Source organism: Eulemur rufifrons, chromosome 2, assembly GCF_041146395.1.
Source record: "Eulemur rufifrons isolate Redbay chromosome 2, OSU_ERuf_1, whole genome shotgun sequence".
Lineage (NCBI taxonomy): Eukaryota > Metazoa > Chordata > Mammalia > Primates > Lemuridae > Eulemur > Eulemur rufifrons.
This window is the reverse complement of record NC_090984.1, coordinates 71140228-71156559: the sequence shown is the minus strand read 5'-3', so window position 1 is coordinate 71156559 and position 16332 is coordinate 71140228. Positions and strand designations below refer to the sequence as shown.

The following is a 16332-nucleotide window of genomic DNA, read 5'->3' as shown; positions in this document are numbered from 1 at the left end:
AACCCACCCCGCCTTCCCAATAAGACCCCATTCCAGTAGCAGGCCCGCCTGGATCGCGCCTGCAGACAAGGTCTGTATTCAGAGTTGACAGCTCTCCTCTGTCGTTCAGTTGAGCCCAGCGTCACCTCCCCTCCTTGCTCCTCGGGCTTAGGCACCACGTTGACCAAAGTGCAGTTCATGGGGTCTGAGTCCTTCCTGAGAGCGCCCCCCAGAGAAGCCCCTGGGAAGGAAGGGCAAGCCCGGCTTTGCGCCTTTCTTTCGCAGCACAAGCCGCCATCGCGTCTTTAAGCGCAAAGGCAGGGTCGCCTGCCCCAAAGCTGCTGTGTGGGCTGCGCGGAAATACCGGCCCATGTGGGAGGCCCATGGGTGTCCTGAACTTTCTTTCCCCTCATAAGGGAGGTAGGTGGTGTGGAAAGAGACTGCTAGCCTAGAAGTTGGCTTTGTATTGAGCGAGTACAGAGCACTCTTCAAGGAGGGAATTGAAATCTTGAAAAGCAAAACTTTACTATAATTGCTATTAATGAAAAAGGAGCCCATCCTGTTTAATTAAATAGCTCAGAACTGCGTGCTCATCACTGGGAGTTCCTTCTCTACGAGGAGGGGAAATAAAATATGAAAACCAAAACCAAATTCGAGAAGCTCCTTGACCGGCCAGCGAAGTGTATTGGAGGCACCTGCGGGGCCAGGGAGCGCTCCGCCCTCCAAGCCCCTAGTACTGAGAGGAGGCTGAAACAGCCAGAGAAAGCAAAACAAAAACAAACAATAATAAAAATGTTTAAAATCCAAGGGCAAAAATTGGAGTCGGTCTCAAAATCTGCGTTGTGCAGGGCTCCGCTCGGTAGTCCACTCGCCTGCAGGCCCTGGTCTGGCCAGAGCAACGCGGCCGACGCCCCGGCTCTGCTGGGTAGCGCAGCCCACAGCTCCCCCTTGCCAGGCGCCCAAGGACCCTCAAGGCGCGGGGCCCACACTTGAAACCTGGGAGCGCACAGACAGGAAACCCACTTCCTCCTAAGCAGTTTCTTGCTCATCGGATGAGAGGCGCCCAATTGAAGCAGAATGATCCTCATCTACTAATATCCAGCGTGGCCACAAAGCGACTGGCCATTTACGCCACCACTTTAAACAAAGATATTTGGTTATTCCCAGGAAGCAAGTGCACTTTTGCATGGCTGAGCTCCGGGCGGAGGCGAACCTCAGCCCAGCCTCCCGCCCGGCCGGCTGCCGGCGCCTGGGTATTGCCCCCTCCCGGCCAGCGGGTTCCGCCAGGGTTCAGGCTCAGTTCTGCCCGGCAACAGACGGGCGGGCACTCACTCACTCTGCTCCCTTCCTGCGCCCTCCCTGAAGCACCAGAGGGGAAAATGGCGTGACTCTGGGCTCGGGTGCTGGGGCTGTGATGTCCTCGGAAAGTCAGCTCCAGCCCCAGACCCCTGTGTGTCCCGGCGATGGGCGAGGGTCAGGGACACCAGGTTTGTTTGAGGTGGGGCAACTTCAGTGATGGGCCCTCCCATTAGTCCTCCTTTCCCATCCTCCCAGCTCAGGAGGCCAGTGGTGTGTTTGCCTGGGCCAGGGTTGGGGGTGGGGAAGGGGAGCCTCGGGTGACGGGGGGGGGGGGCGTAATGTATGGGGGGGGATGGCCAACTGAAAAGCCCCTGAGCTTGTGTGGGGGGTGGCGCGGGGATACGGGACAGCCTCGCGGCGGCAGTCGATCCCCTACTTAGCGCCCCCTCCGCCCGCTCGGATTCTCTTGGGTAGGGGGAAAGGGGGCGGGGAGCAGAGGTGTCCCTCTGACGGCGGCAGAAGAAGCAGACAGACTGACAGACACGTAGACCAACAGTGCAGCCCCAGGGCTCGTCCCCAGACTCGCTCGCTCATTTGGTGGCGACTGGGGCTCAGCGCAGCGAAGCCCGATGTGGTCCGGAGGCGGTGGGAAGGCGCGGGGCTGGGAGGCCGCGGCGGGAGGGAGGAGCAGCCCCGGCAGGCTCAGGTGAAACCCCCACCCCGTCCCTTGGCCCCCTCCTCCTAAAGACCTGTCCCCGCCCGGGGAACCCCGACCGAATAGGAAAGTGGTTCCACTTTGTAACTCTGCAAGTTGGTTGCAAAGCAGCATTCACCTTTCTCCCAACCATCCCTTCTCCTCGGCTACTCCCCACCCCACCTCCTGCCCTCCCCGCTCTCGGTTCCCTCCTCCTTCCCCTCCCTTGCCTCCTCCCCGTGCGCCCGTGGCACCCCACAAAAATGGGGGTGGGGGTGTCCAAGGGAGGGGGAAAATGCTTTGGGTCTCCTCTCTGCGCCTCTCTCCCTCTCTCTTTTTCTCTCTCTCTCTTTGAGACCCAAAAATCCTGACAAGTGAAACTTAAAGGTGTTTACCTTGTCATCAGCATGTAAGCTAATTATCTCGGGCAAGATGTAGGCTTCTATTGTCTTGTTGCTTTAGCGCTTACGCCCCGCCTCTGGTGGCTGCCTAAAACCTGGCGCCGGGCTAAAACAAACGCAAGGCAGCCCCCGAGCCTCCACTCAAGCCAATTAAGGAGGACTCGGTCCACTCCGTTACGTGTACATCCAACAAGATCAGCGTTAAGGTAACACCAGAATATTTGGCAAAGGGAGAAAAAAAAAAAAAGCAGCGAGGCTTCGCCTTCCCCCTCTCCCTTTTTTTTTCCTCCTCTTCCTTCCTCCTCCAGCCGCCGCCGAATCATGTCGATGAGTCCAAAGCACACGACTCCGTTCTCAGTGTCTGACATCTTGAGTCCCCTGGAGGAAAGCTACAAGAAAGTGGGCATGGAGGGCGGCGGCCTTGGGGCTCCGCTGGCGGCGTACAGGCAGGGACAGGCGGCACCGCCAGCCGCGGCCATGCAGCAGCACGCCGTGGGACACCACGGCGCAGTCACCGCCGCCTACCACATGACAGCGGCGGGGGTGCCCCAGCTCTCGCACTCCGCCGTGGGGGGCTACTGCAACGGCAACCTGGGCAACATGAGCGAGCTGCCGCCGTACCAGGACACCATGCGGAACAGCGCTTCGGGCCCCGGATGGTACAGCGCCAACCCAGACCCGCGCTTCCCCGCGAGTAAGTGAGGCCGCCCCACTGCGGGGCCGCGGGCTGAGCACAGGAGGCGCGGCAAGGGCCGCCTGGAAGGCGCGGCGCCAACAGGCTGCGCGCTGGGCATCAGGGTGGGCGACCCGGCAGCGGCGCCAGGAACTTGGGTGCGGGAGCTGGGGATTCTTCCCCCTGCTGGGCTGGGGGTCAAAGAAGAAGCACGTGGTAGCGCTGGGGACCTGCGGACAGGTGCTGTTACTCGGAATCTCCCGGGCGCGGCCGATCCACAGCTCTGCTCTGCGCGGAAGACCTCGGAAACTCGAGGGACGCGACCCCCAAGCTGAAGGAGCAGGGGCGAGCAGAGCGCGGAGAGGCTAGGCCTGGCGAGGAGGGAGGCTACCCTGTTGGGATGCACTCAGGCGCCCGACTGGCCAGCTCTCCAGCAAAGTCAGGGCATGCGGGAGGGCACGAAGCTCCGGAGGGGGCTCTAATGGGCCGAGCAGGTGCCCTGACTAGGGCCCGACCGGAGAGAGAAAGCAAGAGGAAAATTGTCTAGGGGCTTGAGCTTTTGGAAGTCAACATCCCCTCTCCTGACCTCCCAAAGTTGGGGTCTACGGTCAGACCCCACATCCTGGCCTGTGCCCAGTTCGCCGGTTGTGGCCTCTAACCTGGGTTGGGCACGAAAGGAGCAGGAACGGCCTTTTCCCACTGCGAAAGAGGGAACTGAGACTGAGGGAGGGCAGCCGGGGTTGAGGTTGGGAGTTCTCCAACACAACCCTCGACGGCACGGCCCGGGGCAGGTGCTGGCGATTCCCTGAGGCTGGGGCTCTGAGGCCGAGCGCTAGGCGGCCTGGGAGAGGAGGGCGCCGTCGGGGAGAGGCAGGCCGGGCGGGCCAAGCGCGCGGAAAGCAGGGGTGGCTTGGCCTGGCCCGGCCCGGCCCGGCCCGGCCCGGCCCTGGCCGACGCTGTGCGTTTGTCGCTTACAGTCTCCCGCTTCATGGGTCCGGCGAGCGGCATGAACATGAGCGGCATGGGCGGCCTGGGCTCGCTGGGGGACGTGAGCAAGAACATGGCCCCGCTGCCAAGCGCGCCGCGCCGGAAGCGCCGGGTGCTCTTCTCCCAGGCGCAGGTGTACGAGCTGGAGCGACGCTTCAAGCAACAGAAGTACCTGTCGGCGCCGGAGCGCGAGCACCTGGCCAGCATGATTCACCTGACACCCACGCAGGTCAAGATCTGGTTCCAGAACCACCGCTATAAGATGAAGCGCCAGGCCAAGGACAAGGCGGCACAGCAGCAACTGCAGCAGGACAGCGGCGGCGGCGGGGGCGGCGGGGGCGCCGGGTGTCCGCAGCAGCAACAGGCTCAGCAGCAGTCACCGCGCCGGGTGGCAGTGCCCGTCCTGGTGAAAGACGGCAAACCGTGCCAGGCGGGTGCCCCCGCACCAAGCGCCGCCGGCCTGCAGGGCCACGCGCAGCAGCAGGCGCAGCAGCAGGCGCAGGCCGCTCAGGCGGCAGCAGCGGCTATCTCGGTGGGCAGCGGTGGAGCCGGCCTGGGCGCACACCCGGGCCACCAGCCGGGCAGCGCAGGCCAGTCTCCGGACCTGGCGCACCACGCCGCCAGCCCTGCGGCGCTGCAGGGCCAGGTCTCCAGCCTGTCCCACCTGAACTCCTCGGGCTCGGACTACGGCACCATGTCCTGTTCCACCTTGCTATATGGTCGGACCTGGTGAGAGGACGCCCAGCCGGCCCTAGCCCTGCGCGCTGCCTCACCGCTTCCCCTCCTGCCCGCCACACAGACCACCGTCCCCCGCCCCCTCGCTGCTCCACGCGCTTCGACTTTTCCTTGAAAACCTGTCCGCATTTAGACCAAGGAAAAAAACACAAAGGCCAAACTGCTGGACGTCTTTCTTTCTTTTTCTAAAATTTGTGGGTTTTTTTTTTTTTTAAAGAAAATAAAGATAACCAAGCGAATCCAACGCTTCTTAAGGAATCTTTAAACAGAGAAGGACGTAGAACAGCTTTGGGGGTGTCTTTTTGGTGATTCAAATGGGTTTCCCACGCTGGGGCGGATCCCAATTTGGAGAGGACTCTACGCTGACCTAGCTCCAGACTCTAAAGATGGAAAACTTCATTCTGGGTACATTCTGCCAGCAAAGTGGACTTGCTTGTAAATACCAGGATTTTTTTTTAGAAAGGAGGCCGGGAGCTGGGAAGAGGACAGACTCTTCAACATAACCCACTTGTCACTGACACAAAGGAAGTGCCCCTTCCCCGGTGCCCTCTAGCCGCCTAGGCTCAGCCAGGACAGGTCCTCCACGAAAATTGTTTTATGTTTGATGTGAACTTGTAGCTGTAAAATGCTGTCAAAAGTTGGACTAAATGCCTAGTTTTTAGTAATCTGTACATTTTGTTGTAAAAAGAAAACTACTCCCTGTCCCTAGCCCCTCACATTTTTTATGGGCATTGACAAATCTGTGTATATTATTTGGCAGTTTGGTATTTGCGGCGTCAGTCTTTTTCTGTTGTAACTTATGTAGATATTTGGCTTAAATATAGTTCCTAAGAAGCTTCTAATAAATTATACAAATTAAAAAGATTCTTTTTCTGATTAAAAACCCTCCTTTTTGTTTGGTTTTGATTTGAATTTTTAAATGCATCTTCTTCTTTTTGGCTGGTGGAAGTCTCATCTTTGGCCTGATGAGATCCGAATTGTTTCGGTTTGAGCTCAAGGATTCTGAACCAGCTAAGGGGGCCAGGCCCAGAGTCCTTGCCCCACGGAGAGAGGGAGTTTTGTTCTGCTGGGAATTGAGTGGAACCAAATCTTGAGCATTCTTGAGACTCAGCAATAGAGAAGAGAAAAGCCAAACTACTTACACCAGGAGGGAGAGGGAGAGAGGAAGTGAAAGAGACCAAAGGGCTCTCTCTCTCTCTTTCTCTCTCTCTTTTTTTATGCCAGGCTTCTTCTTCTTCTTCTTTTTTTTTTTTTTTTTTTTTTTTTTTGAAACCTCAGAACTATCTGCTATGGTCTTACACAGCTGAGCCAACATTTAAAACAGTGGGCCAGGATACCCGTTTTAAATGATCTATCATTTTTAGTGAATGGATTGCCCCTGTAGATTTGAACGTCAAATTTTTATTTCTAATCCCAAGGCTGAGTTGTTTTTGAAAGTGTGGAAATCATTCCCAGATTTGTTTCTGCTCTAAAACAGCAATCCCTGCTCAGGGACCAGCAGCGGAGGACCCCAGTCCCTGCTTCTTGGGGCTCCTCTAGTCTCTGCCAGTGTCAGATGCGGTGGCTAGCCTAAGGATGCCCCATGAAGGACTTTGGGAGCTGGAGTTTCACTCCGTTTCCTACTTTAGGCTCCTAAACCTTGGTAACAATGAATCTTTCTCCGGTTCCCAACTCTCCACATTGCATTGGAATAGACAGGGACTCCCCCAGAAAATATTCACTCGTGACTCCTTTCTTCCCACTTCTAATTTCCTGGTCTTCTCAGCGTTCAGACGTCTGTCTTGAGGGATCTATTAGGGATGCAACGCTGGGGTCGGGTGTGTGTGGAAAGAATGGTTGTGGACAGAGAGAAAAATTATAGTCCCTGGATGGGCTGTTGCCCCTTCTCTGTCACCTCTGATAAACCTACCCAGGAAAGGCGGCTGAAGGAGCTGTGGGCAGATGTCCCTCCTACCACTTCCCTCCAGGTCTGAAAGTGTTTGATTATGGGTGATTGATTCATATTTGGCATGTACTCACTTCTTGCTTAAATTTTCAACTTTCTTTTCCTTTCTCACCCCTGTCTCCCCAACTTTCATTCCTCTCCTTTCATTCCGTTCTGTCTCCATCTCTCTCTTCCCGACCTCCACCCCACCTCACCCCAGGAGCTTGTTAGGAAGGTAGACTGGCCTGAGTCCTTGTTCCATAGTTCTCTTTGTTGACTTCCTGGGGTCTCCACTCGTTTGGTGCCTTAGGACTGGGGGCCAGGGCAGATTTTCTCCCTCAGAAACCCCGACTGGCTACTGAGGTACGGTTTCCAATATCCGGAGGGGACTCAGAGAGGATGGCTGGTTGGGTGTACTGAGTGTGCTGGTTGAGGGGAATCTTAGCAAGTCTCACATTTCAAAAAACCCCAAACCAGAAAGTTTGAACACTTGCGTCGTAATGGGTGGTCGTAATGGGCAATCGTAATGGGCAGCCGTTGTTGTTCCGGGACAGGAAGTGTAGATGGCTAAGGTACCCAGCTCAGGCTGGGGCTGGCAGGGGAGGTAAGTACTGAAGCTGCTGTTAAACTCTAAGGTCCATCCATATTCCAGGCTCAACCTGCCCCCTTTCCCGGCACAAACCTGGGTGGGGACGAGGTGGGTGATCCTAGGCAGCCCGGTACCCCCACTCCAGCCATGAGCTGGCTGCTGAGAGTCACAGTTTTAGTAAACTGTGGTACCCTCGGCCTTATCACCCTTGCACTGCATGGAGTTTCTATCAGATACATTCTTCTCCCCGCCGTCTAGAGTCGGCTTAGTTTGAAGTCTATTTACTCATCCCGGGGAAAGGTGAATTCAGCCGGGTCTGCGGATGCGACCGAGACAAACAGGGCCTCGGCGGCTTCTCGCCATCAATCACACGCGGTCCACTCGCTCTTGGCTGGGGGATTTGCCGCAGCTGCAGGAAGCGGCCCTAGAACGCAGTCTGAAGTGTTTCATTAGGAAAGCAGGCGCCCGCTGGGCGCAGCGCAAGAGGGTTCTGCAGCCGGGGCACACCCTCCACCCCTACAGCACTGCGAAGCCGACGTTGTCCTCTCCCGGAATCTCCTCCCATAGCTCTCCAGCAACTCTGGCCCAGCAACTCAGGCCCAATTTCTGACTTCCCTCCGGGGAAAAATCAGCATTCTGAGGATGTTCCTGGCGCCCAGGTGCCTGGAAGAGCCAGAAGCTTCCGACATGTGGGGACAGAACAATTCACCCCGAGATCACCGCGAAGCTTTGCCTCCTCCAAAGTACCCTGCCCATCTGCAGGCCCCGACGGCTTCGAGGAGTGGGGGAGATTTTACACACAGCACCCCCCTCCCCTCCCCCACCCCCACTTCGCCATGTAAACAGGAGGACTTTCTCGAGAGCCCTGGAGAGCCGCTCTAGTGGCTTCGGGGCCTGAAACCCCTGGCTTGGCTTGTTTGATGTTTAGCATCCCTAAGCGGCTCCCCACCCTGGCCCCAGCCTGGGAACCTGGAACTGTGGGCAAGAGAAGAAGGAAAGCAGCTCTTTCAGCTGGCGGGCCGGGTACTGGGCCCGGCTCAGGGAGGCGAGAAGAGCGGGACAGAGGCGCTCTGAGCAGGAGAGAAAGGGATGCTAGACTGCCGCTGCCACCAACAAGGGCACAAGCTGGGGTCCTCAAGGCCAGGAGGGGGGTGGGGGCAGGGAAGGCTTCTGCAGCGCCGCCTCGGGATAGGGGTAGGAGCTGGCCTGGTGGGAAGTAGCCTGGGGCCCGAGAGTGAAATCCGAGCCAGGCCCGGGCCGACCCCTAGAGAAAAGCTCTGGACACTTACTCCTGGAGGCTGGGGAGGCAGCTCTTCCCACTGCTTAGGTCTTGGCCTTTCCTGGGAAAAGACTTGCTCGTGAGCCTTCTAAGGTATTTTAAATCCTCCTGGGACAGGGCTAGGGAGAGCCAGTGACAGTGCTTGGGTCTGGCATCCTAGTCTCCGATTTTCAGGCCTCAGGGAAGAATTTTCAGACTTTAGAGGCCGCACACCCTGGAGCGCGCTCACCCGCGTCTGGGCGTCGGTGAGGGGCTATCTTGAGGCGCGTGTGCACAAAAGGTAGCTCGAGTCTCTTCTCAGGCGATCCGAGATAAGAGGAAATGAGAGCGGGGTTTTCTGACTTCGAACTCATTAGGGACCAGGTAAGGTCAATGCTTTCTCTATTATGTCTTTATCTTAAAAGTGGGTCAATTTAAGATAAGGGAAAAAAAAAAATCCAGGATCTGTGTGAGCCGTGCTGATAGACTGACCCCTTTTCTGAACTAAAAGCAAGCCAGGCAGACGTTCATTTTCTATAAACAACAGGGTTGTGAGAAGCTGCCTTGGATTCTGATCGGATGTCTCCAGTCTCTATAGACATTGCTCCCTCTTCCCTACTCCCCACCCCCAAGCATGAGAGTGAAGAAGCGGAGTGAACAGGTGATTTTATTTGTGGAGAACTAGGAAGCCGGCTGGGAAATGTGAATCTGAGGTGATGTGATTCTTAGGCATGGTTTCCTGTCTTGTTTGTTTCAAACACAGCTTTCTTTCAGAATGGAAGGAAAGTGACAGACATAGGTATTGGGAGGGATGAGGCTGAGTGTTTTCCTTGAAATCCCAGTTAGGAGATATTGCACATCGTGTTCCTCTGGCCCTCCCTACCTTCCTGGGTGGTGGGTTCCTTCTTGTGCAGTTGTGTTCCTGAGTCTTCAGGCCACCTTCTGTGGGGCCCAATTGGGATCCCAACTCAATTTGCAGCACAAAGTTTTCTGGTGCCTCCTTGATCAATTGCTTCTGGAAGGAGTGTCCTATCTCCAGTCACCCTTTCCAGCAAGGGCAAGCTTGTCCACCCAACTAGCTGGAGGAATTGGGTATGGATGGGAGTAGAGGAAAATATATATTTTATTGAAGGGGAGGGCTGGGGTCTGCATGTGCCCTCACCCCCACCATGTTGTTGTGTTTCTAAACTTTTTTTCTTTTTAAGACTAGTCAAGTGCAGTAGTGAGGAGGGGGGAAAGTAGCAGAACAAGGAGTTCAATCTGTAACTGACCATGAACAATCAAGTGAGATAACTCACTACCTTTGGACCAGCCTGTTTCTAAACTTTCTTTAATGGGTCTCAAAGAAATGGAGGAAGAGCAGGCTCAGCAACTTGGCGGCACAGCTTTGGCCTCATCTGAAGCTATAGCTGAAGTGGCTGGCTGCATTTTTCTCTGATAATGACCTAATGCCCAACTTGGTGGGCACCTAGCCATGATGCTGGGCTTCTGTCCCTCTTATTTGATAATGTTTCCCATTTGATCTCTGATTCCTAGATATTTATTACCTTTGTTATTGTGAGTTATAACAAAGTCTTGGAAAAGGTGAGACTTAAATCCATTTTCCTGTTTTATTTCATCTTGTTATTTGCAAAACACTGTAATATAAATCAATCACTGTTAGTGTTCTGCCTGAAATATATAAGACATAGACATAAATATTGCGGGCAATAGGACTTGCTAAAGAGAACTCTGCCTTTGACATAAAATTCATGTATAATTCTGCCCACTGTACATGTAGGTATAAGTGATTGCATACAGATGTCTGTCTGTGTATGCATTTATAAAATATGCACATATTTGCATCTCATACACATGTATATTGCTCTTATATGTCTATTTAATAAGATATTCAAAAGGAAAATGTTTAATATAGAATTCTCTTAGAGATTGTACAAAACCTGTTAGGTGCAAAAACATTGAATACATTCATTATTTCAATTAAGATGTCACATAAAACAGTTTCCCTTAAAAAATCAAATAAACAAAACTTTCTTTAGTTTTGCCCATTTTAATTGGAATATTTATTTATTGTCCTGTGAAATTCTGCAGAACTAATTATGTTTTGGAAAATATTAAAATTTGTTCTTGAAGAAATTGAACTTAGACTGAGACACGGCTGTGGATGAGAGTTTTTGAGGTAATCTGTAACAAAAATGTTGTCCCTTGCCAAACTTACATTATCCATTTAAGGAAATTATTAATATGAATACTACCACACAGGAACAACCACAACAGCAACAACAACAAAAAAAAATGTTTTTGCTCCTCATTTGTATCGAATGCCCTCTAGATCTCGGCCTTCACTCAGTAGTGGAAATAAGAGAGTGAGTCTGAGTGTTGCCTGACAGGAAGAAAAAAGACAAACTCTGTATCTCTCTTCCATCCCCTTCATTTCACACATTTCTGGGAATTCCATCTTTAAAATCATGTTGTTAGTAAAAGCAGGCTGTTGGTGGCGTTAAATATTGCATTTCTAGGTTTTTTTGCGTGATTGTTGAGAATTTCATTTCTACAAAATCAGAGATGTCAGGGCAAGAAGTGTCCTTGGATACCCTTCCCTTGTAGTTGTGCCCATTCTATGGAAAACCCCCTAGAACAGTAGGTCTCCACCTTGCCTGGCATTCTCCTTCCCAGTGCTGCTGCTAGAAAGTGTCCAAAGTTCTAGGAAAACAAGGGTTTATTTGGCCCGCATGCTACTGATTTACCTGAACTCTGTGGTACACATAAGGCTGAGTGCGCGCGCGCAGATGTAAACCTGGGAATTACCGTAATGACACGAAAAGGACCGAGAGCTGGTTCCTCCGATCTGACTGCTCACTCTTTCTGCCATAAACCAGGAAACTCGGTAAATGTTTAATGTACTGCCTATGCCTGTGTGTAAAGCTAACCCTGAAGAGTTAGGTTCCCTGCAGACACTTCCAAAGCACCAGGTCTCTAAACAGACTTGCAGCGACAGGCTTTTCTCAGGAGATTCTGAAGCCACAGAGGATTAAACCGCTCTCTCCTCCTGGCCACTTGATGGTGCCTGGAGGTCTGCAAGACCTGGGTGGGGACTAAGAGGCTGGGGGGCTGGGCATTGATGGCTTCTTCCTTCCCTTCTGACTCTGCTTCAGAAAGAATTACAACTCTCAAACTACAGGAGTGCACAGAGCACACTTCCCCGCCTCCAGCCAGGGCAGACAGAAGTTGTAGCTAGTTCATTACTAATCACCAACCTGCAATATTAACTGAAATGTGGATTACTGCTCCCTGGCAGGACTGCTGAGGTTGAGGCCTGGGTGCAGCAAAGCTTGGAAGTGCTGCATTGTATCATTCCTATAATTCACACAAGAGGTATCTCTCTACACATTTACATAGTCCATTGGCTTCATACTGTAATCAAATGGAAGCACCTTTTGGAAATTTTTAATAAAAAGCCAACTCACCCAGAGCCATAACTTAGCACTGGATGGGATAGAGAGAAAAACCTTTGAGGTTTGGTAACATACAAACACCGTGACAGTAGTCTTCTGGTCTGAACCATTTTCTGACCATTACAATGCCACATCGACACAAAATTAGTTGTTGAAAATTCTTGACATGCCTCTAAATACTTAGATTGTATTAATTGTGTGTCTGTAAAAGCTGGGGGATTTTGTGTATATAGTTCTGCTCATAGGAAAGACAGAAGAGAGGAGAGGGAGCTGGAAAGGAGGGAAGGGGAGAAGAGAAAAACAACTGTGCCTGGTGAAAGAATGTGGGGTTCTGTTGGTGGTTGTGACTGCTGAGAGGTACCACTCACTGGTTACAGCTGGGTCAAAGTGTTGAGGTGGGATGGGTAAGTGTGTGGTGCGTGGTGTTTAGGGGGTGATGTTAGTTGGAAGGGCCTAAAGATGCTGGGAGGTGGTGTGTGTACCACATCTGAGCTTTGGGCTGGTAACAATGACAATGTAATTATCTAGCTGAAACATGCTCAAATGGCAAAAAGTTGCAAAATAGATCGACCTCCTGGAGAAGAGAAGGAGCTGGTTACAGAGGTCTGCAGCCATCATCCTTTTTTCAATACATTTTAAACAAGAGGATCTAGCGAGTGATTCTGATTCAATACACATAATCAGTTTGCAAGTCTTATTTCCATTTGAAAACAGGGCCATTTGCAATCATAAGAGCCGGACACGCTGAAAGATACAGAGCGCATTCCGAGCAGATGATGGGTGACAGAATCTGTAGGCAAGCACTAAATATTTTCTTCTAGCTTCAGACCTTGTGCATCAGTCTTTAGTCCTGATGTATTTTAAATAGAATGTTCCTATTGAATATATAATTTAATTGCTTAGAAATCGAGACTGTGGCTAAGGGGAAAAAACTGGCAAGAAAGGTGACAGAGAAACCATGTTGATTGTGCTTCTCCTGGGTGCTGGTTAACGGATTTGATGGAAAATTCGATTTGTTTTATAAAGGAATGGCCGCTGGCAGGTGTTGTCCAGAACTAAAATTCGCGGGCTGGCGTCGCGAAGCCCTGCCTGGGAGTGGCGGGTCTAGCAGGGAGTCTGCGGGGCGGGGATGTGGAACCTCCAAGAAAGCCCAGAGGAAAACCCTGCGGCTTCCCAGTGACACCGCCAAAGGCCTGGGGGCTCCTCGCAGCCCAGCGGATCCAAATTGGTTGTCAGGGGTCTCAACTAGATGTGTGGGCACTTGAAATCTCGAGCTATTTTATGGTCTCTCACCGTGAAAGTTTTGTTTTCCAAGGACATTTCTTAGCACCTGTCTGCGGCCTTCCCCTTCCTGCCCGCGGCCTCACCCTCCCTGTCCCCTCCCAGCCGTCCCTCTCCCTTCCAAGTCCTGCCCCAGGCCTCACCCCGCCCACCCGCGGCCTCGCTCTCCGCCCGCCCCTCCCCAGAGGGTGACTCTGTCTTCGGTTCCCGCGCTGGGAACGACCTCCGCTGTTCGCCGCTGGCCGACATGGCCCCCAACCCCTCCTGGAAGTCTGATGTGCGAAAGAGTAGAAGCTTCCCGTGAATTCTGTCCCTAGAATATACAAATATTAGTTCACTGGGTCACGACGATGATGCAAACCCTAACCTGAAGGGACTTTTAAAAAAAGATCTTAAAGCACAATCTTTGTACAAATAAGCAAAACCAAACAAAGCCAGTGAACTACTGCTGTTTCCCTGATGAGTTTTCTTAAGGATAAAAGAGATTCTGTCTCTTCCCTGACATCATCTAACAAACTTTCTAACAGGGTGAAAGTCAATCTAACACTAAATAGTATGTGCTTAATGCCGATTCCATTTTTATTTCAAAAGGGGATATATTAACCTCCTCAAGTTGGTGCCCCTTAGGCAGGCCGTTAAGTTTTAGACGTCCTTGCAATATATTTTTGCCTCTGGTAAGATCTAAAGAGAACCAAGAGATGGAATGTGTGTAGTGTATGCCCGGGGGATTGGGGTGGGATTCTGTGTAGCTCCTGGCTCTGCTTGCTCAATTTTCTGAAAAATTCATACTACAAGCCCCAGTATTCTCTTTAACAGATGGCAAACGATAGAACTACAAAGATTTACAGACATTTTTTCCTCCTTACACCTCCCTCCGCCCCCACCCCCACTGATAAACTCTCTACATCTTTTTCCTCTCTAGAACTCATTCTGTGGATAACCGAGTGTGGTCCAGGGACACTAATCTACCCTGACAAGAGGGGTGGGGGTGGAGCTAAGGCCTCCCATAGCAGGGAGCCTCCAGGCTCCCTAGTTCTGCCACTGACAGGAGGTGAGGGTGAGGCTGGGACAGCAGGATCCAATCTGCTAGGGTAAGAGGAAACAACCTCCGCTGCCAGAGGACAGAGTCCCAGACTAGGGTGGACAGAGGGTGGTGCACAGAAATGTGGTACCTAAGAGTAGTAGAGAGCCAGAGCAGGTTTCCAGGGCAAGAAGTTTCAGCCACCTGACCGCACCATAGAGACATGGTAACCACATGACTATTTCTAGAGGTGATGGTTGATTTGTGCTGATCCCCTCACATCCTGTCCGACCTGGGTCCAGGATTGCTAGCTCAAATCTTCTGGTACAATCCCTGGCAGGGAGAAACCTCAGCCCACCTCCTCCCTACCTCCCAATGCAGACATGGGAGATCTTCATTAGGAACCAAAGATCACCTGCAGGAGTATCTTATTCTTGTATTTGTAGGCTGATGTGACTGTTATGTACATTTCATTTGTTTTCTCATCCTTCCCTCTTTTCCATTTCTTCATTTCAGTGCCTATGTTCTACTCATTTTCTGGCTTTCGTGTCCAATTCCAGCTTCATGGCTACAGTTTTACTTTATAGGCAATTCAGTATCATTTTCCTAATGTCAGTACTAAAAGGAAAAGCAGATAAAGCGGATGGGCTAAGTTGTAAAGAATGAAAGCCAGCAAGGACCATCTGAGAGGCCAGTTGGGGAGTAAGAAGACCAGAAAATGACCAAGGTCAGCCTATCAGAGGACTAGCGAGGAAAATGATGGAAGCAAAGAGAAGCTGCAGCCAGGAGAAATTCAATTAATGTCAGTAGATGGGGAGGAGGGAGTACAGCCCTGACCTAAGGCATATGCCTCTCCGGGACAGGCATAAAGCAGGATAAGGAGGAAGCAGATGTGTGTTTGGTAGTCTGTCTCGGAGCTAAGGGACAAATCTAGAAAACCCTGCCTTCCCTTCTGCCAGGCCTTCAAAGGAGGACCATCTTGCCAGAGCAAATCAAAGGGGCATGGAGCTGAGGGGCCAGGGGCTGGAGTTTGCCTGCCAAACTCCAGCCTGCTCCTCCAGCCTGGACAGCTCCAGGTTCTGCACCCTGAGGAGGAACAAATTTGGGGGAACCTGGGGGTAGAGGACGCAGCCACGGAGAGAGGAAAATAGCAGCTTCTGGAGCCTTCCACTGAAACAGATAAAACTATTTTGCACTCGTGCCCCATCCTGCCTCCCTGTAGTTGGGAGAGAGCACTTTAGAAAAAAGCCCCTTAGTTTTTCTCCGACCCTGGCGGTTGGACAGCGCCCCCTTTAGTTCCTGCGAGTGCCGCCTTGAAGGAGGCGTCACGTGGAGCGCGCCCCAGCTGCCTGGGAACACCGCAGGGGCGATTCTGCTGGGAACCGAGCCCACCCACGGCCCTGACCTTAGAGTCTTGAGCTGCTTCTCAGCTTGGAAGGTGGATCCCGAGAGGGCGATCGCTTCCCCACGATCAGGCTGGGCTGCATGTTCTGGCAGGGCTCCGCGAGCCAAATCCCTGGCCAGCCAGGCTCTGCCCGGCGCTTGCCGCTTCAGAGCCCTGCGACTGTGGCGCGGAAGGCCGGGGCTAGCGGGGCCGCCGGGCGCCCCGCACGTCGAGAGGAGAAGGGAGCACCCATCCCCACCCCCGAGACTGCTTGGGGACTTCCGTGAGCGGCCTGGAGCCCCAGAGCCTTTCCTTTTATAAAAGTCACACGCACACTGTGATATAGTTTAGCTGCAACACAACCCTTTTAATACCCCAGCATGACACTGACTGCGTTAGTGAGGACCTCATTTGGTTGGTGGCCGCCGTGGTAAACATTCGAGACGCTTCCGGGCCTGGCGGGTGAGGTCGCGGAGAGGGGCCGCGGCCCAGCGCGGGCTCGTCCGGGTGGGAGGGCGGCTGCTCAGACTTCCCGCCGTCGGCGCCCTCCGCTTGGCCCGAGCGGCGAGTCCCCGCCAGACTGTGGCTCCGCCGCGGTCTGGGCTTTTCCCGGGAAAGACCAGGCGCCAACTCGCGAAGTCAGTTTGGCCGG

At 52.9% G+C, this 16332-nt stretch overlaps 1 protein-coding gene across 1 annotated transcript; it reads left to right on the top strand.

Annotated features, from left to right (window-relative positions):
- The first annotated feature begins 1804 nt into the window (after nucleotides 1-1804).
- NKX2-1 (NK2 homeobox 1) lies at nucleotides 1805-5650 on the top strand. The gene is made up of 3 exons (XM_069464304.1): nucleotides 1805-1984; nucleotides 2682-3067; nucleotides 4024-5650. Exons 1-3 carry the CDS (start codon nucleotides 1908-1910, stop codon nucleotides 4764-4766), a joined length of 1206 nt encoding a protein of 401 aa, XP_069320405.1. The 5' UTR covers nucleotides 1805-1907; the 3' UTR covers nucleotides 4767-5650.
- The last annotated feature ends 10682 nt before the right edge of the window (nucleotides 5651-16332 follow it).

Excerpts from the sequence above, each read along its gene's own strand:
- NKX2-1 (XM_069464304.1), top strand. The coding sequence starts at position 1,908 with ATGTGGTCCGGAGGCGGTGGGAAGGCGCGGGGCTGGGAGGCCGCGGCG. Across the intron at positions 1,985-2,681 it reads AGCAGCCCCGGCAGGCTCAG|CCGCCGCCGAATCATGTCGA; the intron begins GTGAAACCCCCA and ends TTCCTCCTCCAG. Across the intron at positions 3,068-4,023 it reads AGACCCGCGCTTCCCCGCGA|TCTCCCGCTTCATGGGTCCG; the intron begins GTAAGTGAGGCC and ends TGTCGCTTACAG.